The 24,059-nt window shown below is 42.3% G+C and overlaps 1 protein-coding gene across 3 annotated transcripts in view; it reads right to left on the reverse strand.

Moving 5' to 3' along the window:
• Nucleotides 1-15,764: 15,764 nt before the first annotated feature.
• Nucleotides 15,765-24,059, reverse strand: part of TAFA4 (TAFA chemokine like family member 4) — a 1,365,502-nt gene continuing 1,357,207 nt past the window's right edge. For all 3 annotated transcript variants that reach the window (XM_069643795.1, XM_069643793.1, XM_069643796.1), the window contains one exon: nucleotides 15,765-16,437. In XM_069643795.1, coding sequence (XP_069499896.1) covers nucleotides 16,426-16,437 — 12 coding nt within the window. In that variant the 3' untranslated portion in view covers nucleotides 15,765-16,425. The remainder of the gene's footprint in view (nucleotides 16,438-24,059) is intronic.

The following is a 24,059-nucleotide window of genomic DNA, read 5'->3' on the forward strand; positions in this document are numbered from 1 at the left end:
TTACTGGCCATACGAACATGGTTCTTGGGGATATGTTTGTATAGATATTCTATTCAGAAAGTTTGTTGTGCTGCATTCATTTTATGTGACCTGTTTATCTCGTGGAGCGCGGTTCAACACCATTAGGGTGGATGTTCAAATGAAAAATGTTCAGTTGTACTTGGGGTGTTGCTGATAGGGGGGCATTGGGGTAGTTTGTGCACAATTGAGTTTGTGTGGCGTTTTGCAGCTTGATATGATAATATCAGAAAGTTTATTTGTGTTTTAGTGTTTATTGTTGCTTTGTTTTTGTCTCTGCCTGTTTTGTGGAGTGTGTCTGGCTGGAAGAGCAACATTTTAATAATGACAAATTCAGGCCAGCACATTCTGAAAGTAATCTCATGGAATTTGAATGGTATTAACGATCCGAACAAAAGAAAGAGTTTTGGATCATCCAAATGAGTTATAGGCGAATGTGACTCTACTGCAAAACACCTTCTTGGTGGATGCTACTGTGGACCCGCTGTGGAAAGGATGGGTTGGCTGTCTTTTCCTCCTCTTACTGCACAAACCCGAGAGGGGTCTGTATCTTGCTGACAAAAGGGCTATTGTTGACTGTTCTATCCTCGAGCAAGGACCATGAAAGGCTGATCATTTATGTGACCTTTAAGATTCAGGATTCTGTTGTTGGGATTTCAAATATCTATGCCCTGAATGTTGGAAATGGTTCCTTTTTTAGAACACTTGCCCAGTTCCTCCAGAAGTTGGGGCAAGACAATATTTTTCTACGCAGTGACTTGAATGAAACTATGGACCCTTATGTGGATTGGTGTGGTGGCTCTGTTCCCTGCGTGGGTGGGGGGAATCACAATTCTCTGCATGCTTTGTTAGATGAGTTCCAGTTCACAGATGTGTGGAGGCTGGCCTATCTTTCTGACAAATGCTACACTTACCACTCATGTTTTCAAAACGTTTAGTCCCACATTGATATGCTACTAATTTTGGGTCAATGTATTCAACATTTTCTTGATGCAGATGTTGATGTTATTCTTATATTTGATCATGCACCCGTCTGCGTTGAAGTTTGATACCTAAATCCAACTATTGCAAAATGAACACTACTCTGTTGAACAATGCTGAAACTGTAAATATAATTGTGAAGGAGGCAGAACTTGTTGTGGCCACTAATTGGTCCCTTGAAGTGAGTATTGAATCTACTTGGGAGGCTTTTAAGTGTTACATGTGGGGCTTGCTAATTTGTCTCTCCAGCAAAAGCAATAGACTGGTGGAAGGTGTGAAGAGGTCACAAAAAGCTGGAAAAGGGACTATATGTCAAATCCAATCTCCGGTGTGTGAGATGCCTTGATTGGCAAAAAGCCTCAACTGAATATGTTGTTTTTTGATGGGCTGGATACACTCCTTTTCAGCACTAAATTTAACTACTATGAAGGAGGGGTGAGGCTACTGGCTCATGCTTGAGGATTCAGGAGAGTGAAAGAACTATAAGTGCCATCATATGTGAATCTGGGGCATTGGCATACGAACCCGTTATGATCAATAGAGAGTTTTGCAACTACTACTCTGTATTATTTTTGTCCAAAGAAATGCCCGATGCCGCTGACCTGAGGGGATACCTGGATGGTTGTGGATTGCAGAGCCTGTCAGATTCGACGAGAGCGGTTTTGGATTTGACTCTCTCTGTGGATGAATTGATGAGGGCTGGAAATCATCTGCTCTTGCCCGGATGGTCTCCCTGTGGAGTTCTATAGGGTCATGCCAAAGGCGGTCTTTGAACTGTTGCTGGAAGTGTTGTATGCATCTAAGCATAAAGGTGCACTTTCTCCAACGATGAGACATGCAACAATCTCTCTGCTGTTAAAGAAATGGGAGCCGCCTACCTCTGTGGTGACATACAGACCTATCAGTCGGATTAACACAGATAACAAGATGTTGGGCAATGCATTATCAATGCGAGTGGAAAACACTTTGATGCATCTCGTTGATCCCAGTCAGTCAAGATTTGTCAATGGGAGAAATCATTCAACCAATATGCAGAAGCTTGTCCTCACACTACTGGAAAGTAATTTGTTGGATTCTGGTGCAGCCTTGCTTTCTCTAGAAGCTGAGAAGGCATTTGATCGTATTGAATGGGGCTTCCTTTTTGCATTGCTGGGGAGTTATGGGATTGAATGGAGATAATGCAATGGATATCATTGTTGTATTCAAAACCGGCAGAGGCTGCTAATACGAATGGTTGGTCCTCTGACAGTTTTGAGCTAGGACAGGGCATGAGGCAGGGCTGCCCTCCAGGGGTGTTGATAGGTCTGGAAAAGACCCGGGCTACACTAATGTCAAAACTGTTTGGACTGGGGGCTAGCTAGCCTTTTGGCTGTAGCTCCTGAGATTCTATCCGGGGCTACAACCAAAAGACCAGGGGCTATATCCCCCTTAGCCCCCCCTAGCAACGCCTCTGCTGCCCTCTATCACCTCTGCTCTTCATGTTGGCGATGGAGCCACTTGCTGTGAAGATTCATTCTGGCATGGATATACAAGTGATTAGATATGGAGACACGCTAGAGAAGGTTTGTCTATATGCTCATGATATGCTTCTTGTCTTACGTGACCTGGATCATTCACTGCTAGCTTTGATGAAGCAGATAGAGTCCAAATGTTATCTGGATATAAAATAAACTGGCCCATGTAAAAATACATCCATTCTGTATTGTGTTATATTGGCCTAAGCACACACACACATTGAATAGCGCCATGGCCCCTTCTGAACTAATTCTTGGTTGTTTTTCTCACTTTACCAGGTATTCACTCCTAACGTGGTAAATATTCACAAAGTCACCACTCCGAAAGCTGCAGAGGAATGCTAAATCTGCTGAGTACCTTGTTTGTCTTTAACATAGTGCCTGGAAGAACTGGCATGAATTTAGCTAATCTGTAAATTAGGTGCCTTCCTGTCCTTCTGACTGTCTTGACTTTCCACGGCTAATTATGAAAATGTCTAGCTGATTGAAAGAAGCACAATTCATGCCATGTGTTCCTCTGAAAGCCCGAGCTACTGAGTTAAAATGCAGACTGACCTTTTAGTCGAAGAAACAACATAGATAATGAAGCATGAGGAATGTTACCTCGTGTTAGGAACAAGAGATACTCCTACACCCACTCTGCTCTGTTCCCAGATAGTAAATTGTCTGAGGGATGACTCAGAGCGCTGCAACATGTGTTGCCATAGGAAAATATCCACGTTCACAGGTCATAAACCATCATCACATGATGGACTAGAATGGATTCACCATGTTGTTAAACTTATATAAAATATGCTCGCTCCCCCATGCTTTCACTCACCTTTTCTATGGCTGTACACAGTTATGGTTGAATTTAGGTCCACTTAAGCGACAATAAACTGTTGTTATATATTTGTTCATGCCTGTTGTGTCTTCATTTATTTGCAGTAACCCCACATTTGTGACTAACAGATGGTGCCCGGAACGTGGGCTCGCTCGATAACGACTCATCGCGATTTGTGTGGACGGAGTTAGCGAACCGAGATAATTGAGTATCGGGGGCCACTGCACCTAGAGAAGTGTTTCCTCGCAGACTATTAATTGCGATCTCCATTTACCAAGCTTTGCCCAGAGGTCGTCAAAGCGAGATTCCCAGACTAGATGCTTTTTGGGAAGACTGCTAGCACGACGGGGGTTCATTCGATTTGATGGGGGAACTTTGATACTTTGATTTGGAATCACGTGAGTAGACACATTACTCAAGCTTTAAAACCTTTAGGATATGACCAACAAAAGCAAGTAGAGGCTATTAAGAGTATGGATAGGGGGTTTGCATTAGAAGTGTAGAAAATATACCCGTCAAAAGAATTACATGCATCTGATGAATTGAAAAATAAGGTATTAAATGAAAGATGAACATCCCCTACTGCACCGCCAGAGCCACAACCACAGCAAGCACAGCTAGCACAGCTACCATTACCTCCACTAGCCACACGTTCTCATGATTTTCCTTTGCCACCTAGTGCAAACGACTTACTCCTACTTTTGTTACCAACTACTTCTGCTACTCCACTTTTTACACCTGACAATATCGCTAGCGATCAGAGAGTTGTAACACCTAGCACGTCTACCTCCTGCACATAAGAGGTAGTTGCGGGATTGGGCAGAAAGGTATATATAAAGGGGAGATGTAGCAGCCACTTCGGGTTCTTTAGCAGACCATGGGGGTATCCCTGAACAGAAAGTATTGATAGAACAAATGGGATTATACCTAGCCTAGGTTTGGGGTGATTTAACTGATACAGCTGTTCTTCAGGGATTGCAGTATTTACATTTCTTGTCCTGTACTAGAGATACCACACTGAAAGTGCGTGAACACTTGTCGAAATAAAATTTCTTTAAACATGAACTTGATCGCTTACACCAAATAGAATTGGACCAAGGTACACAACAGACATCATATGTGCAGAAAAGATTTTTGCCTCCACCGAAACCAGTTAGTGAAGAAATGCGCATGTGCACGAGAGATGCTCTTAGATGGATCTCAGATGCCTTCATTTTGCCTACCGAGGTTCATGACACATTTAGTCAATATTCTCCACCTTTACAAAAAAAGGTATTACAGGTTATGGTACAATATCTACAGGATGAATGTTTGAGAACATTGTGTTGTCCCGCTGATATTATGGTGATTTATAAAGGCAAGTTTTCTGCTGATACCACGCTAAGGTCATTGTCACTCGATTTGGCTCTACTCCTTAATAACCAATCAGAGTTTCCCAAGGTACAGTTGCCTATGAGAGAGGTTCCTCTGACTCTTGTACCGGAGGTTCAGATACCTGTGCTGGTGGTGCAGCTGCCATGATTATTCCAGCACATTATATTTCACAATGTGTTCATGTTCCGTTCTCACGGCAGGAAGCAAACACTCTTAGGCAATCTATTCCAGACATTAGAAAGAATCCTACAGGATTCTACAAAGAAATAGAATCTGTTCTGAATTTGTTGGTTTTCACTTTAGATGACATCGACTTATCATTCCCTGTGATTTTGCCAGCAGACTTATGGAAGCAAATTAGGACCGTAGATGAACAACCTGCTATGGCCGATATCTGGATTGCACTAGAACTAACCGATAGGTCTAGGAAAGCTGGGGAAAAATTGCCCAGAGCATATTAATGTTACTGAACCACATTGTGACTAAACTTAAAACTTTAGTGCCTGAAAAAATAATTATTTGGGATAAATTAACCGCATGCATGCAAGGGAAGACATAGGGAGCAACTGAGTTTTTTTACCAGGTTTGAACATGTATTTTCAGATTTCAGTGGCCAAGATTTGAGTACAGAACCTGGAAAGAGATTGTTGACAAATTTGTATGAGGGTTGTTGCCTGACATTCAGTTGCAGATCACTGCCTCTCAAAGTGCATAGCAGGATAAGTCGCAATCTGAGGTTCTTCATATGGCTCAGTATAACAAGAACAGAGTCAACAATGAGAATGAGAAAATCGAGAAGAAAAAGGGAGATTTAAAAACTAGGGCACTTTTGCAAACAAATTACAAGAGGACAATGGGTAGGAATGCACAACCGAGAGGACAGTTCATACGTCAAACAGGGCCTGTTAATATGAACCAATGTGCATATTATAAGCAAGAAGGTCACTGGAGGGCACAGTGTCCGATCCCCCAGCAGAGAGCAATTGGTACGAATGGTACGATCAGTAGAAGATCGAGAGCATGCAATAGCACGCCAGGACCAAATAGGAATCAGTTTGCTAAGAATCAACAGAATCAACCACAGGATAACAATACAGGTAATCTGGGGCGCCAGCAACAAAATACTGGGAATGTGAAAACATTTGACAATACTACACATGCTTACTTTACTGAAGATTTCACATCTGACGATGTTTTGTTCGGCTAGGAGAGCACGAAGCAGAGTCTGTAACCTATTCCTATTCCCTTTCCTGTAGATCAGAAAGGACCCTTCATAGAAAGGAAAGTCAGGAATAGGGCGCATGTTTTTCTAGTGGACACAGGAGCAGAGAAGTGCTCCTTTGACCATCTGCGGGTTCCAGATATCCCACTGTCACAGCAGAATAATGTTTCCATAGGCTTTTCTGGTACTCCAGTAGTAAGTCCGGTTTCTCAACTAGTACCAATAGCTTTGGGTTCATTCACTGACTCATGTCAATTTATACTGACTACAAATTGTGGTGAGAATCTGCTGGTATTACATTTGTTAAAGAAAATTGCATGCAGTGATTTACTGCTTGCCAGACGGATGGCATTTGACCATTTCACCCCAGCTGAATTCCACTTCACAATTTATGACGTTACCTTTACCGAGTGAATTACAACAAGTGCCTACACATTTATGGGCAGTAAACGACAACAATGTGGAGATACTGGATGTTGAACCTGTACAAATAGCATTAAAGCCTGGTATTACGTTACCACGCATCCCACAGTATAAAGTATCCGTTAAAGGTGAACAAGCACTTAAAAGTATTGTTTCTGACTTAGTGCATCAAGTTGTTATCAATGAAATGTCTGGTAGCACATGCAATAGCCCAGTTTTGCCTTGTTATAAGAAAGGTAACAATGCATTACCCTACTATTTTGTTATTGTTCTTTGCGCGATTAACAAGGTAGTAGCACCACAGTTTCCCATTGTCCCAACATCACAACCGTCTTGACTATGATTCCTGCTACGGCTATGCATTTTTCTTTCATTGATTTGAAGAACGCTTTTTTTGTGTGCCTCTTCATTTGGACAGTAGATACTTGTTTATATTTTCCCTTGGTGGATGCTCTTTTACTTTCACACAAATACCACAGGGATATACTGAAAGTCCCAGCATTTACAGCAGAGTCCTTAAGGAACAACTCGATATGCTTAAATGACCTACTGCTTGAACATTGATACAGTACATTGATGACCTGCTTATTGCTGCCGATTTAGAAAGCTCTTGCAAGGAGGGCATTGTTTTATTATTGAAGCATCTAGCTGAGCATGGTCATAATGCATCTTTGAAATTCCAGTATTGTCAACATGAGGTCACCTTTTTAGGCCATCTCGTGTCGAAGGAAGGTAGGCACCTTGCATCTGAACGCATACAAAGCATTTCTGGCATGACTGTTCTAAATACACAGAAAGAAGTTAGGGCCTTTATCGGCATAGCTTCATATTGTAGACAATGGATTCCGAATTGTTCACTTTTGTTTAAGCCAATGTTGGCATTAACAGGGAAGGATGTAGCTTTACTGTTACCTTGGGATACGGATTTCCAAGAAGCTTTTGATTTTCTACAAATGACATTATGTTCGGTGCCAGTATTTTTCCTCCACGTTAGACCCTGTTGCATGCACTTTGCCCAAATGTCTCAGGGCTGCAGCTGCTGCTGCCTCAGTGAAACAAAGTGTCGGTATGGCTCTGGGTCACTCCTTAACCATGATGGTACCTCACTCAGTAGATGTTCTGTTCAACAGAACATAAACCCAGCATCTCAGCTCGGCCCTACTCATGAGGTATGAGTTGATCCTATTTACACCTCACATCAAAATTAAGAGATGATGTTCTTTGAATCCGGCTGAACTTTTTCCTCCTCTGAATGAGGATTGCACTAATAATGCATCCCATGACTGCCTGTATGTTACTGAACAGGATACTAAAGGCAGGATCGATTTGAATGATACACCATTGACAACTCCTGTTGGAGAGCTATTCTGTGATGGTTCTTGTTTTAAATTGCCTGATGGCACTTCCACTGCTGCCTATGCAATCACCAATTTAGACAATATCATTGAGAATTCCACACAACTCAGTCCAGGCCGCAGAGATAGTTGCCTTGGCAGGAGCTTGTGAGATATCCCAAGGGCTTAGTGTAAATGTTTATACTGATGGTCAGTATTCCTTTGGAGTAGCTTACAACTTTGGAAGATTGTGGGCTGAAAGGGGATTCTTAACATGTCACAGCACAAAGATTGAGCATGGACCCTTGATGGTGCAATTGTTGTCCGCACTTATCCTTCCCAAACAGCTAGCTATAATGAAATGCACAGCACACCAGAGGGTGACTGACGACATTGGGAAAGGAAATGCGTTTGCAGACAAAATAGCTAAACAAACTGTCATTGACCCACACTCAAGAATGTATCTGTTAGATTCTGCTAGGTGGGATGTGCAAACTGGGATGATGGAGGAGGGAGATAGTAATGTGAAGGCGATTCAGGCTGAAGCCACAAAGGAGGAGATTGAATTTTGGGCTTCTGGACCTGCAGGGTTAGATAATGAGGGTTGTCGGGTGGACCATGACAAACAGAGGTGGATGCTGCCCAACACATATGTAACAGCTCTAGTTACTATGACACATGGGCAAGCTCACATCAGTGCAAAGAGCATTTTTAAGCATTTATACCCAGTATGGTACAATGACAACATTCCCAAAATTGCAGAAGGAATAGGTTAGAATTGTATGATTTGTCTACAACACAACATTGGTAAGGGAACACCAGCAACCAAGGGTAGTTTTGGACCTCCTTCCATGCCATTTGAAGTGATTAATTTTGACTTCATCGAGATGGAGCGATGCCAAAACTATAAATATGTGTTGGTAGTAATATGTGCCTTCAGTAAATCGGTTCAGGTTTCCCTTTGAGAGATAACACTGCAAAAATAATGTTGAAAGAGTATTTCCCTAGATTTGGGTTACCCAGACTAATTTGATCTGATAATGGACCACACTTTATAGTGGCTATCATACTATAGGTTTCCAAGGTGCTACAAATTGATAAACAATTTCATTCCGCAAGGCATCCTCACAGTGCTGGTTTGGTAGAACGTCATAAAGTATCCTTAAGTACAAACTAGCAAAGATGTGTGCACATAGTAAACTGAAATGGCCTGACGCCTTACCATTAACATTGCTGTCTATGAGACCCACGGCTCAGACAAAAACAGGACTTTCTCCCTATGTAATTGTTATGGGGAGACCTGCTAATCTATGGAATGCACCTATGCCTAGAAAACTGTCAGCGATAGAGTATGCGTTATTAAATGATTATTGTGACCAATTGGCTCAAAGACTGCATTTGATTCATCAACAGGTTTGAGCAGCTTTTCACAAAAAATATGAAGGACCTAGTTATCGCATTTGACCTGGGGTGCTAATTAAGGACTTCGAGAGGAAGTCCTGTCTTGCAGCTCGTTAGAAAGGACCCTATCAGGTGCTGCTGGCTACTCAGACGGCTATCCAAGTCGAGGGCAAGAAACACTGGATCCATGCGGTGCACCTGAAATAAGTGCCCTTGTCTTTGCCCTATGACAGATGGGCTAAGGAGGGGGTTGATGATACTGAAACCAAGTGTGTGCCTTTGACTGAGGGCCCCATTCTGATCCTGAGCATAATTTTGAACACACACAACTTGAGGACTCATCCCTTTCTTCAGATTCTGATCTCTTGTTCATGGACCACTCTGTACCCGGAGTCACGAGGTGTAATCTTCAACCATGGAAATAGTTAGGGGAAGACATTTTTGTAGACTAGGAATGTGTAGTGTGTATACTGCACCCACAAGAAACCAACAACTTTCCCTCCAATCCCCCTAAAGACAGTTCAAGGAGTTCCAGAGGGGGGCTGGGTAAGAACAAGATTACAAGCAAGATCAGCCACGTGGTCAGGTGCCACCTACGGATGAACTTATAAAGCCTGTTTCAGTGAGGCTTCATAACGGACACTGAAAACTATGCCTATATTCGGGGCATGTAGAAACAAGGACATGGAAAGAATTACCACTGGAAAGCCTATATCTAGAGAGCAATGGTCCACGAAGAACACGTTAATAATAATAGCAATTTTAGCATGTGTTGTAATCACATTGATACCAGTATTGTGGTACTTGGAGAGTTCACATCCCATACTGTCAGCACCACTTTGTCTCCTCTCTATGTACACTCTCACACTTTTCAGCCACTTGATCTCAAACACAGAGAAAGATATCATAATAATACACTCGTACAGATCATGAACGCCACTCATGCGATTTTGAACAAAACTAACTGTTGGGTATGTTCTCACCTACCACAACACGGTGAGAAAGATCTGGGATGGTACATCTATCTACTCACACTATCAGCTTCTTGTTATGCATTGTTTAGAGCTCTATTTTCTGGGAAATTGAATGATAGTGCCATTGGTAATTTTGATGGAACTAACATTAATGAATTTGTCCAACTATTTCTGTTACCATTTGGGTGTTCTGTCTTTGCGAATAAAAGTACAACCAATATGGCCTCCACTAAAAGTTCTGAAAAGAATGCTAGACCCTACCAATCCCTGATCTCATTTAGAATGTCACCAGTAAGAAACAGGGAAGCAACTCCTCCATTGTACACCATTAATCATGATCCTGACACAGTTCCATTCTGTTTACGGAAAGAAGGTTCCTGGTATATGGGTATGTATGATAAATGTGTAAACACTGCAGTCTTGGTGAATGAGAATACGCCCTTATACATTGGGGGGTCCATTTATTTTGTCTGTGGCAAGAAAGCTTATCCCTGGTTGCCTACAGACTGGAAAGGTACTAGTTATCTGGGGATATTATTGTCAGGAGTTTATGTCACATCCACTGCAGACATTCTGAAGCATCGCCCAAGGAGGGGAATAGATGAGGATACCCCTCTCCAGGTATTGGGAGATGTAGCAAAAGCCATGGTTCCTTTTTGGAGCCAAATCATAAACTCCCAAGATTTTAGGAGATTGGCTAGAGTATTAGAAAACCCTATCAATGAAATGACTGACATACTGTTCAACATGGCAATACAACAAAGAGCAATTAGGCTAGTAGCTCTTCAAAATAGGATGGTTTAAGACGTCATGTTAGCTGAACGCGGTGGTGTATCCAAAATGGTTGGGTCTGTGTGTTCCGTGTACCCACCTGACTTCTCCCCTACGGTGTTTCAAGCAATCACAAGGTTACATATACTGAACTCTGAAGTTCACATACGCAAAGGGGATTGGGACATTGACACATGGGCTTGGAACATGCTGAGAACTTGGGGTTGGCAAATATTTTCAGCACTCGCTATTATCATTGGGACAATGTTGTTCTGCTGCTGCTGCATACAATACTTGCCTGTTCTAGGTTCTGCACTAAGCAATTGCTGTTCTAGATCCCTGGTGAGGCTAAAACGTGGTCCTCATCTTCCTGTAAATATGACTAATACCTTGATCATGCAAGTTGTTGATATCAAACAGTTTATGGCTATCAATGTATATGACAGTGATGACTCTGGTTGTTCTGATGATGATGATGATATATGATCACATAATTCTAGCAATGTGTTGACTTAGGCCAATAGGAGGGGTTGTAAAAATACATCCATTCTGTATTGTATTATATTGGCCTAAGCACACACACATTGAATGGTGCCATTGCGCCTCCCGACCTCCATCAAGGTTGTTTTGCTCACTTTACCGGGTATTCACTCCTAACGCGGTAAAGATTCCCAAAGTCACCACTCTGAAAGCTCTTTAAACATGCCCCTGCACAGGAATGCTAAATCTGCTGAGTACATTGTTTGTCTTTAACTTAGAGCCTTGAAGAACTGGCACGAACGTAGATAATCTGTAAATTAGGTGCCTTCCTGTCTTCCTGACTCTCTTGACTTTCCGCAGCTAATTCTGAATGTACATCCAGCTAATTGAAAGATGCACAATTCATGCCATGTGTTCATCGGAAAGCCTGAGCTGCTGAGTCAAAATGCAGACTGACCTTTTATTCGAAGAAACAACATGGATAATGAAGCATGAGGAATGTTACCTTGTGTTAAGAGCAAGATATACTCCTACACCCCACTCTGCTCTATTCCCAGACAGTAAATCGTCTGAGGGATGATGCAGAGCGCTGAAACATGTGTTGCCATAGCAAAATACCCACGTTCACAGGTTCTGAACCATCATCACTTCATGGACTAGAGCTAAATCACCATGTTGTTAAACTTGTATAAAGTACGCTCTCTCCTCCAAGCCTTCGCTCACCTTCTCTATGGCTGTACACAGTTATGGTTGAATTTGGGTCTGCTTAAGCGACAATAAACTGTTATATATTTGTTCGTGACTGGTGTGTCTTCATTTATTTGCAGTAACCTCACATTTGGGACTGAGGCCATGCCGGCTTCCGCCTCATGCACTAGTGTGCGTGTTACCAAGTTTGGGTTCTACTGGTGCCCGGATACAATGAGATATTTGGGAATGTGACCGTTGAATGCTGGATGTGAACATGCAGTGTGTAACAGAGATCTGCCGCTACATGTAAAGAAGAAATGTTATGAGGACATTGACAGCATGTTGCAGAGTTTTCTGTGGGAGAACAAGCAGTTGTGCTTAAAGCTTTGGAAATTGCAGCTCCTTTGCGAGAGAGGAGGTCTGAGGGATCACAATTTCATAATGTACCACCTGGCATTTTCTGTGATCCATTTGCTTCCATTCCTTGAAGAGTCACGTAGCGAGCGGATGAGGGAAGGTACTGGACTGAACACACCATTTGCTCCTGAAGCTCTCTTATCTGGAAATATGAGAGGTTATGCAACTTCATCTGCAACTGATTTTTTACAGAAAACATGGCATACACTAGAGCATTTGCCTTGGGGGGAGCAAAATTCTATGGAGGCTAGATCATCCATCTGGTAAAGCACAAGTGTGCAAATTGATGAAGAACTTTTTTTTGACTCACTGGTTTTTGTGGGGGGTGCAGTTGATTGGGTATCTGTTTGTAAACAAGAAACTGGTCCCTTTTCACACATTGTCTGCATTAAAACATTTCCAGGACTGCATTTATGGTGAACACCAGAAACTGAGGATGGCACTTGATGTGGTGGGATTGGTAGAGAATGATGTTCTCAGAGCACAACGGTTGAGCCTGAAGGGGAAGGGTCATTGTGCATCAAACGTGTATTGGTTCCTCATGGCCTATAGGCACTCAAATCAGAATCTCCTCAGTGGTTGGTCAGGGTCTCTGCGGGTGGGAGAGAATATGCAGGAGTGTGGCTGTAACCTCTCTGAACCTTCGGGAGAGAATATATCAAATTCATACAATGTTTACTGGACCCCTGTTAAGTTGTGTGTGAGATAGTTGGTTGATTCTGATGCCTGTTGTGGACACACAGTGCGCTCCTTTGAGCACATGATATGGGAGTGCTCCAAGGTGAGATCATTATGGCTGGAAATCACTCAGACTATGAAAAGGGGCTTACTGTCGAACCTTGGTATTCAAACTGTGATTTTGGGGGAGGATGATCTTTTGGAGGATCTGACAAATCCACAAAGGTGTTGTTTTTTTTTTAGAGCTGCCCTCTCTGCTAAAACAGTCATTCTGAGGGATTGGAAGAGTGTGGTTTTTCCCACTAGCTCAGCTTGGACTGAGGACATGCACAAAATATCACTGTTGAAAAGGGTTATTTTATGTAAGCAGAAGCAAATACCTTTCTATGAGGGAATCTGTTGGAGGTTTTCGGAAGTAGTGTGACTTACTTTGATCTGTGCTGTTTACCTGACCTGTTTGTATTGTTATATTGTAAAAATGTGAATTAAAAAAAAATGTAGGCAATATGGACCAAAGTCACCATTCAACCGCACGTCACACTCTGAACTATCATATATCTGAGACGTGCAACACCTACACTTTTAGCCAAAGATACAGCGGTACCAATGTCAGTTTTTGATGTTGGGATTACAGATGTCCTTTAGTGCCTTTTGGCTTGTGTGATGACCCAATGGGAATTATGTGTGTCTGTTTTACTATTTACAACAACTCTTTGCCATTTTTACCAATTACCTCTAGATGGCAATTATGCGGAAGCAAGGCTGGTTATTTTCTTGTGATACGTAAAATGTGCTAGGGGAAATAAACAGCTTTTCCCCTTGGATTGAAAATAATACTTCTGTGACCTGAAATGGTGACTACTATGTGTTTACTTATTTGCAAGGCAAAAACACTATCCACAGAAAATGCAGATGTGTACATTACAAAGGTGAAGTTGGCACAGGAATCTAAAGCCACCTGAATGGACTCTGAAATCACATTTTATGCCCATCAGCATTGGACGTTTAATTACAATGAAGAGCAATCTACAGTCAGTGGTCTTTACTTTGTATATATTTTATTCACACTGCTAATACGTTTGAGTATTCAAGTTATATATTGTTTCAAGAATGTCAGTATCATGTAAAAGGCTGACTGTCTCAGGTAAAGGCAATTGCTGGGTTTCATTTGGGAAGAGATAATGTGTATTGCTTTGTAGTCAGTGCTATAATTTTAATCAGCAAGTGTCCTGATGTAGTATATATCTCACATGCATTGGAATATTTATGAATACAGGTGTTTTAGTAGTTTAATTTGAATTGAAAAGTGTACAGCTTGAGAAATAGTTATTTTCAAATTTGATTTTCTGCATCAGCAAAGCATTGAATGATTAGGAAATCATAGAATGCACACAGACTAAGTAACCTCTTATAGATCAATTGTATTGATAGGTTCATCATTGTTAATCAAAATACTCATTAAGGCTAGACCTCGTGCCAAGGAAAGATATTGCTGTTGAAATATTGCATGACTGAGGATTTATTTGGTTATAATGGGAATCGGACATTGTAAATATCTTTCCCGTGGGCTAACAGGCAGAGCATTTCTGTTTTGAGCTCTTGTAGACATATGCCACCTCAAATGTGTGTGTAGGACTTACCTCTGTGTGCAAAACGGTAATACTAATCAAATCCACTAATAATATATTGGAGGATACCAAGAGTTGATATAAATGTTTATTGCAGCTCTAGGAGAATTGTACATTGTACTGGTCATTCCCACCAAAAGACCATCATTTGCTGTGTGAAGGTGCAATTAGGAAGCACCTTGCTGGCGGGTTGACTAGGCAGCCATCAAGTATCAAGATACTTGACAATGCGCTGGCTCCCTTGATACTTACTGGTTTTTCACTCAGCAAATCCTATTCTATTGTCAAACGGGAGCAGCAAAACCAGCTGAAGAACCTCAAAATGACACAAGAACTCTTCATAGGGTTTATGTTTGCATCTCAACAATTCGTTTTAGAGGGCAGTCCTGCTTAGAGAGATGGGGTCTGCAATGCAAAAGGTATCATTGGACTTTGAGACAGAACTACATTGTCAAAACATTGTTATTAACCAAATATTGTTGTGTTGCTCATTTTTACTGCCCTCTCCTAGCCTTCCCATCTTCTTGTTAACTCCTCTCCACTCTCGCCTTTCCCACTCCATCACTCCTGCTGCACTGACCTGACATTGAATGCATGTAGCATGTTAGAAAACTCAAAATAAATAATGAAATAAATACACACGCTATATAGTGCATACACTATTACAATATGGATTGCAGACGTTAGAAAGGAAGACCTATTTTAATGGCTGCCACCCTGAACAGCCAGTGCTCTCCTACTACTAAGAGGAAGTGAAGGGGGATAATTAAGACATGTGCAAAGGTACATTGACAGTGAGTTTGTCCCGTAGTGTATTCTGGTTGTAGCTGGTAGGACAACAGGGATCTGTAGCTTGTTTGGACACATTTAATCATTTGTGGATTTCATCTTCAGTGAGACTTTTGTGGAGGCCAGCAGTGTCCAATGAAATCAACTCCCGTTTCACCCCATACTCGTTACACTTGCCCGCTTTTGTGAAAGCAAAGTAATGAGAAAAACGTAATAGAGAAAACACACAAATGCACAGAAAACAAGATAACATAAAAATAATGCATTTTTGGGAAGATCCTCATTATACTATGTTAATAATCTTTACTAAATCACAATGGTGAATATACAGTGCAGTTGATATTGTCCTCTACGTTGGTTTGACTTTTGGGTCAACGCCACGCTTCCTTTACGTTGATATTGCGAAGAACAGGTACAGTATACAAAAAGAATAATGGGCAGGGATACTCGTTTGTCCTTAACTTGACCGCAGCCATTGCTTCTTTGGCTGCACAAACCCCAAAGAGATCTTTAACCAGTCCCAATGCTTTTTATACCATAAATCAAAAACATCATTATTTTCAGGCTGGCGCAGTCCAGGAGCCTGTCTGAGTGCTTCTCTGAACGGCTCAAAGGAATACACTTCTTGCAAATGCAAGGTGTACTTTATAACCACTGTATGGAAGAGTCATAATCTTCTTTATGTGAAATTCGCGGATTCGTAAGAGCGAAAAATCCAACATCAAGAACTTATAAAGTCATTAGAAGGTGATTTTTTTTTTCTTTCTCTGCTTCCACAATCATTTATAGAAGAACAAAGTCTTGGGGTCTCATTTGTAAGCATTGTTGTACAGAGTCTGGTTTGACATCCAGGGGAATAGAGCTGCACTTCCGTTCCTTGAGATTACGAGGCTTCTCCTATTTCTCTGCTACCGCGTTACCTACAAAGAGAGACCAGATTCTATATGAGTGTCGCAAGAATGAGCAAGCTATTATCTATACATTATAAAGATGCATTTTGAATTGAACTGTGTTATTGCAAGACAACGTTTGCTTTCCATTAAATACAATGTCATGTCTTTAGACTCGATGCATTCTGAAATGATGTTGCCCCTTAAAAAGCATGTATTTAATTAAGTGTAAAGGATTGGATGCTACAGATTTCTGGGGGCCATTTCGAATCAACTGAAAATGCTGGCCCATTAATGGGGAATATGTTTTACTGAACTTTGAGTAAGTCAATGGGAGATTATATTTAGAAGTGGACAGACATTACCTGTTGGGGCCCCAGCAGGACACAGTCTAGCTCCCATGCTAGTTGCGGGCCAAAGAGGCCGCAGAAGAAAAGGCAGCCGCAGAAGGACTTGCCATGTACCACGGCCACACGCTGCGATATAAGGAATGTATGAGACTACAGGTCCCAGTAATGCCTTGCGCTTGGACTACATTAAAACCCTCTTTGATGGCCTGCAAAGCTATGCATGCACGCAATGAATGCTGACGCACCACTTGCGCTCGACACAGCCACCGGAGCAGACGTAGATCCTTGCAGCTGCTCCACTTTTGAGTGCACTTGCATGGCCATGGCCCGGAAGACATTTCACCAGCCCCTGAGAATGCTGACATAAGTACTGGGGAGGTTTGAACAGTGAGTCACAGGCCAGTCTGAGGAGGGTCAGACCCCACCCGTTTACAATGTTGTGTTATGTTTTATGTGTGGAGCAGCGCTAGCTGGAGGGGACCCCACACGTTTACTGTAAGGTGGAACTCTAAATGTGTATGTTGGCATCTACCCGACTTGTGCTCTATTTTTGCATACTCATACGCTAGACGAAGTGCCATTTAATTCCGTTGATCGGAGATTAACCACGCTAATCACGAACTGTATATGCACGATTGTACGGATCTATGTGTGTTATATTTTTATGAACGAATATTGCGAAAGTCATCAGTACGAATGCAGGAGGAAAATGCAATACAAATGTAGGTCTGGGCAATATTAATGCATAACCGTATAATGCAAAAGTAATGCCAGAGTGACTGAATGATTAACACTAGATCAGTGTGTGAGTGTGACAGTTTTATTATGACAAATATTGTGCTAGCACACTACAACAGAGTTGAGGAGCATTTACCTAACTTCCCCTACCCATACCCTCATCACTCCCTATCCTCTATCCGCTTACCTTAACACCCCGTTTGCCATCCAACCAACATACCCTCTGTTAGGGGAGTTTTCCTAAAGCCCATTTGAGATAAGACTTCATAAAACTATCCCAATGCTATACAGGTCCCCAACTCTTAGTATCAGTCTGGACTACTCATGGAAGCCTGGTAGAGTGGCAGAGCAGTCAGGCTTTTCTTAAGAGGAAAAAGTGAGCTGTAGCTGTATTAAAGTCTGGTATTACGTTGCCACGCATCCCACAGTATAAAGTATCCGTTGAAGGTGAACAAGCACTTAAAAGTATTGTTTCTGACTTAGTGCATCAAGGTGTTATCGATGAAATGTCTGGTAGCACATGCAATAGCCCAGTTTTGCCTGGTTATAAGAAAGGTAACAATGCATTACCCTACTGTTTTGTTATTGTTCTTTGCGCGATTAACAAGGTAGTAGCACCACAGTTTCCCATTGTCCCAACATCACAACCGTCTTGACTATGATTCCTGCTACGGCTATGTAGGTAAGTACACTGAACCTATTTAGTGAAGCAGAGATGGTTTAACCTCTTAAGTGCCAAGGGCGAGGTATCTCGTCCTAGGGATTACCTCCCTGTTGCCAAGGACGGGATATCTCGTCCTTGGCATTTAAGGGGTTAATGAAACAGAAAACGTTAGAAGGCATTGAATGGTGAAATACCAAAATCACCAAAAAAGTCCTTGGAACTGGGGGTAAAACCCATGGTTAAATACTTAGATCATCAAACCAATACACATAGGATAACTTATTGATACTTTTCAAAGGCCACTGCTTAGTTTGCAGTTGCTTGCAGTTACAATTGTTACAGCGTTTGACACTAATGACAGTTCTACCGTACTATCGGTTATATCAAGCACTCGCGCACAGACAAAGTTACGCAGTAATTGTATTTGGTTAGCAAAACCACATAAGATAAAGGGCCTCATCTCGAGTGGGTGGTATCCTGGCAGTAAATCTTGGGTCCAAAAATGAGCAGAAAGTCCACAGATTTACCTCCGGGTCAGGCTCAGAGCTGGTCTCAATGCTCTGGAGCGACTTCTCGGTTTAAGGTAAACAATACCTTTTCACCCACAGTACCCACAGAAACGTTTATGACTCAATTCTCTTCTCTGCAGTAGCAATCAAGCCTGTCTATGGATTCCTTGGTCTGGTGACAAAAGGCATGACAATGAACGGGATGTCTCAGCAGCAGTTTCAAAGGAGGACCTCTGGCCACAGGTTTTTTCACTTTCTCTGGTCAGTCTCCACATTTCCTGCAGCACCAACAAAGGACACAATTAGACTGGTCAATCTTCTTTGATTCCTGGAGTCCTGGATGAGTCGGATTCTGTCTCTGGATGTTCACCTGTAGCCCAGCAACGACTTCATGGATTCAGCCGTTCAAAGGTGATGCACTGCAATTGGGTCGAAGGTCTCCTGGGATTTGTAGTCTGCAACTCTGGAGAGGTACAGGACCTTTGGAAATGGCTCAGATTGTAATTCACCTCAGGGCTAGTTGGTTCTTTTAGCAAAAGGGAAGGAGTTGTCCTCTTCAGAGTTCCTCCATCTAATAGAAAATGGGGTCAGGACAACAGTGGTCACTTCACAGTGGGGTCTGCATGCGTCTCTGGTCCTCTGCTTCAATATCTTCTGTTTCCAGTGGTCGACTTGCCTTTCTCCTCAGGAACCTCAGCTTGTATTCAGTTTCAGCACACACTCATCGGCAATCTCTCTCAGCAGTTTACAGAAAGGGGAAGGTGGCCAAAGGCAAAACACACACACAGACCTGCCCCTCCCAGAATGGGAAAAATAGGACTAACAAAGAACAACCATGCTAGCAATGGCAAAAAAAGAAAGGAGCCACAAAGTTAGTACTTTTGTGACTCTATTATGCACAACCAAGACTGTAAACACAATCTGCGGTAAACAATAACACAATAGCTGGTAGAACATGTCCACTGCCACCAGCCAAATCTAGAGTGCTGTCAATGTGACTAAAAAGTCACAAGAGCAGAAAGAAGGGGGATACTAGGTATCCATCCCCTTGTCACTCCTCTTAAGGGGGTGTGTGCCAATCTCTCATAGTATAAAGTTTTAGGAGGGATACAAAATATCCCTCTATCCTTAAGAACTGTTGTTACTCAAGGATACAGAAAGAATCTCAAAGGAAAAATCAAAGGGTTCCCAGCATTACGGCCCATAAGGAACTGTGTGATGCAAAACTAAAATACAGATGCCTTAAAAGAAATATGGAGGAAAGTAGACTCCAAAATAAGATAAAACACATAGAACAGAGTTCCAAAAACAAACAAGCAAACAGGAATGAATGAGTGTAAAAAGGCTCCACTCATTCAGGACAGAAAGAAAAAGGCCCATAAATCCATCAAAAGGTGCTGGGGGTTTCACTAGGAGAGGGAATGACACATAAACATGATCACTCTCCCTAACACCCTAACCCTCTTTCCTATGTCTTGTGTACATTTAAGTGTGAACTCCAAAACATTTGAGTGATAGGTGTTTGTGCTACTCTTGTGCAAGAGACCTACAGCTGACTTCAGTCATGACATTACCTCTCTGGGGTTCATTCTCAGCCATCTGCTTTGATCACAGGAAAGAGTCTGACCCACATTCATCCCTATCATTGTTATCAGTGCCTTCCTTGTGCACAAATGGATCTGTGACCCCAGGATTTCAGCCACTTCACCGCAGCAAGAAAATCAGGAATGATTTGTCATTATGATCTGAGATCAAGGAACTCACCAAACCCACACTGTGTGACATGGAGTGTAATGCACATATGCCACGAGCATGGATAGGAGGGGGCAGCTGTTTTTCCAAAGCAGGTTTTGCCAGATAAGCTTCATGCAGCACTGGAATGTTATACAATTTATTTGTGGGTTAAGGGCCTAGAAGTTACATGAGGAGAGAGAGGAATGGTAAATTAAGTTGTGCAAGAAAGTTCCCTGCCTTGTTATTAATGCATTTAGTGTATTTCTAGAGTGTGACCTAACCGACAGGCACTGGGGCCTTGTTGCAGGGGCAGGGGATATCAGACACCAAAGTCACCCCACCTTGTTCCCTGTCACATGTAAGGAGACAGTCATATTGCCATGTCTCCTGCTAGTGCTCAGAGGATTGACTGTCTCTTCTCCATTGGCCCATACGGACAGCCTAGTCCTGACAGCTATGTGTCTACCCAAAGTCCTTTTTTAAACCCTTCAGGGCTTATCCTAGGACACCCATCCCCATCTGAGAGAGATTGAAGCTCACCCAAAACAGACCCAAACTATGACATTGGAAAAACAAGCGTTGCCTTTAAGGAAGAAACCTTCATTGCAATCATCAAAGTTAGGAAGTGCTTAGTTATCGGTATAATCTTGCCCGGCACATCTACAATCTCTTTTCCTTGAGATCATGGGACCATTGGTGAACTCTGTAGAACCAAGAATAGACTGTTGCAAGTTTGGGATTTCCTAAATGCTGAGAACACAGTTCAGGGAGGAGTGTTTCAGATTCATAGTTTGCCAGCACGCATTTTCCCACATAAATAAGAAATTGCTAATTTCCCACGCTCTCAATGAAACAAAGTATCCCCCAAGCTTACCTAGTGTGCCTTAACCAGTAACACACATGCTGTAAAGAGATCATTACAGCACAGGAACCTCTGGAAGGTGAGGGGAGAAAGAGTAAACTCTAAAATGAGGCCAGGTATAGACTTGGTGAAGCCTCTTGAACCTAAAATGCCCACAGGTTAACCCAGGGAGGACAGCCAATTAGATCCCTCACTGAATAAATAACCATCCATAGGTTAATACCCTCTTTAGGAGATCCACCCATGAAGGGGGGCACATTATAAAACACTCAGTTCCAGTCAGTCAGTGTGCATTGTATTCGAACGAGGCGTGTGCTTGGTGAAGCATGGAGTCTTCAGAGTGTTGGTAGAATCAGAGGCAGGAGAGATGGTGGTGTAGTGCAGAGGTGGTAAGAGCTACGATAGTCAAGAAGGAGGTGATACAATCAGAGGTTGAAAATTAACTGAAGGTGTAGGGAGTCAAGTAAAGGAAGGAGGAGGTGATCTCTGACTCCATCCCAAATATCTACCTGACCTTTCTCCCCTCTACCACTTCTGAATGCTTTATCGTATTCCTACCTCAGTGCCTTCACTACACTATGGCAGGAGGCACTATACAGATGCAAGATAACATAACATTGCACAGTGAGAGTAGATTTGAGGAGGTGGTAACTGGAGAAAAGGACATAACGATTGAGGGAGAGAGTGGAGGAGTAGGCAGTGAACATTAAGGCAGTAGAGTAGAAAGTGGTAACATCAGGAGGACATTTTCATGAGAAGAAGATAACATCAGGCCAGGTAGGTGGAAGTTAAAGAAAATATTGTAGCTAGGATCCTGGGTAAAGGAGATGGAGATCACACCTAGGGTGAAGGAAGACATCAGAGACTGGCAGTGACACAGAAGTGGTAGAATGGGGGATAGACAGATAGTGAAGAGACTGAGGAATAGGAGGACGTTACATTGGTATTACAGGTATTGTTGATGAACAGAGGGTGTAACATCAGTAGAAGCAAGTGAAGTAATTCCAGAAGACATAGGTAGCAAGGAAAGCAATTAAGAAGAGATTGACAGTCAACACTCTTGAGAAAAGGCAGGTTCTGCCGATCCAGTTGGGATTAGGCTGGACATGATGACGGGAGGAGGTTAAAGCTTAGAACAGGGAGTTAATTGTGAGCTTAGAGTGAGATGTCCAGACATACCAGAGGGAATCCTCTCTAGCTAGCTCTCCTTGACACCTATGTTCACTATTCCACCTCGTGACAAGAGTAAAATAGAACGAGAAATGGGGTAGTGGACTGTGCAATGCCTGTATCTAGCCTAGTCCGAGAAAGAGAAGGGTTTGGGTCACCAAAAGCAAAAGCCCTCACTTCTCAGAGGGGTGTGATAAGCCTCTTGGGAGTGTTGAACTGAGACATGTGAGGACTTAGTTATCCACACCCTGCGGTAGAGATATTGTCAATTTTCATATTCTTGTTAAACATGGGATACAATGTACCTATTTGATATATAGTCAGAGTGTGAAAGAGAAGGATGGGAGAGCGAGAAAGAGAATGATTGACAGTGGAAATGTGACAACATAAAATAGAAAGTGTCTGCAAGAGGGCAGTGGTAGCAGTGCAGGGGGGACATCAGGTTGCTCTGCCTCATAAGGCCTACTAGCGTCTTCCCTTTGACTGACTGTCCTCAAAAATATCCTACAGCATTCTTACACATATTCCCCACAGAGGGCCACCACAGACCTAGCCATTACAACATCTACACTAATCAATTTCATATTAAACTATTCTCTTGAGACCCAAAGGTCTGTAGTCTATCAGATCTTAGTCTCTCCCCTTCAAATAACATATGTGTCTCTGCTAAACCATTTGTAAGAAAATTGCACTTAGGTCTTTGGTATGTCTGACCTACACCCATCAACAGCACATGTTTTTCATGTTTTTCATCTGCCGCTCTTGCTTTCCATCTAACAGCTCTGACTCCCTCTTTCCTTACAGACCCACCGTCGCCGGGACAACCTACATGGAAGATGAGTGTTTTATAAAACCACAGTAAATTACATCACCTCCATGCGCATGTGTACATTACTACATGGGTGACCTCCTACACCATCATGGAGGCTGCCTCATTCCTACACAGGTGGCCTCCTGTACTTTCATGAAGTATGTTGTCTACAAGATATTGAAAGCAGGAGGGCACTCAGGCATCGGGGAATTCCAACCTGAACTCATCAACATCACAGGTTGCATCTGCTTTGCATGATATCCCACTGACAGCTTTCCCACCCTCTTTTCTTAAAGATGTATTTACAGTGAAGCTAACACACATGAAAGTAAGGTTTTATATAAGAGCACTTAACAATTATTAGAGTACAAGTTGAGGTTCCTCAAGAGGGATGGACCTAAGACTATTAATGAGAAAAACGCCCATACAAGTACTTTGCTAAGTAATAACCACGTGTTATTTGAGTATGTTCAACTTTTTAACAGACCCTAAATAAAAGCTAGTAATCTTCAAAATCTGACCTTGGAAACCGTCTTCATCCCAGGTGGAACCTTGTGATAGGAGGTACATCAGATACGTTGCAAGTTGTAGGTTAAGAGGGATGGGTAGATAGGAGGGAAGAGGATTAGAGATAACAAGGAGCCAGGGATCGGCTGTGGATGTCTCAGGAGTGGTTTCATGAATTGCTATAGTAGACAAAGAAAGAGCTGACCCTTAAAATCCTTTTAGAATTGAAAATGTGATGGAGTCAGCTGGATAACCAGGGTAATCTAATTCCAGATCATGGGGACATATAACAATAATATTTGTCTCC

Source organism: Ambystoma mexicanum, chromosome 2p (assembly GCF_040938575.1).
Source record: "Ambystoma mexicanum isolate Mex_15411 chromosome 2p, UKY_AmexF1_1, whole genome shotgun sequence".
Classification (NCBI taxonomy): domain Eukaryota; kingdom Metazoa; phylum Chordata; class Amphibia; order Caudata; family Ambystomatidae; genus Ambystoma; species Ambystoma mexicanum.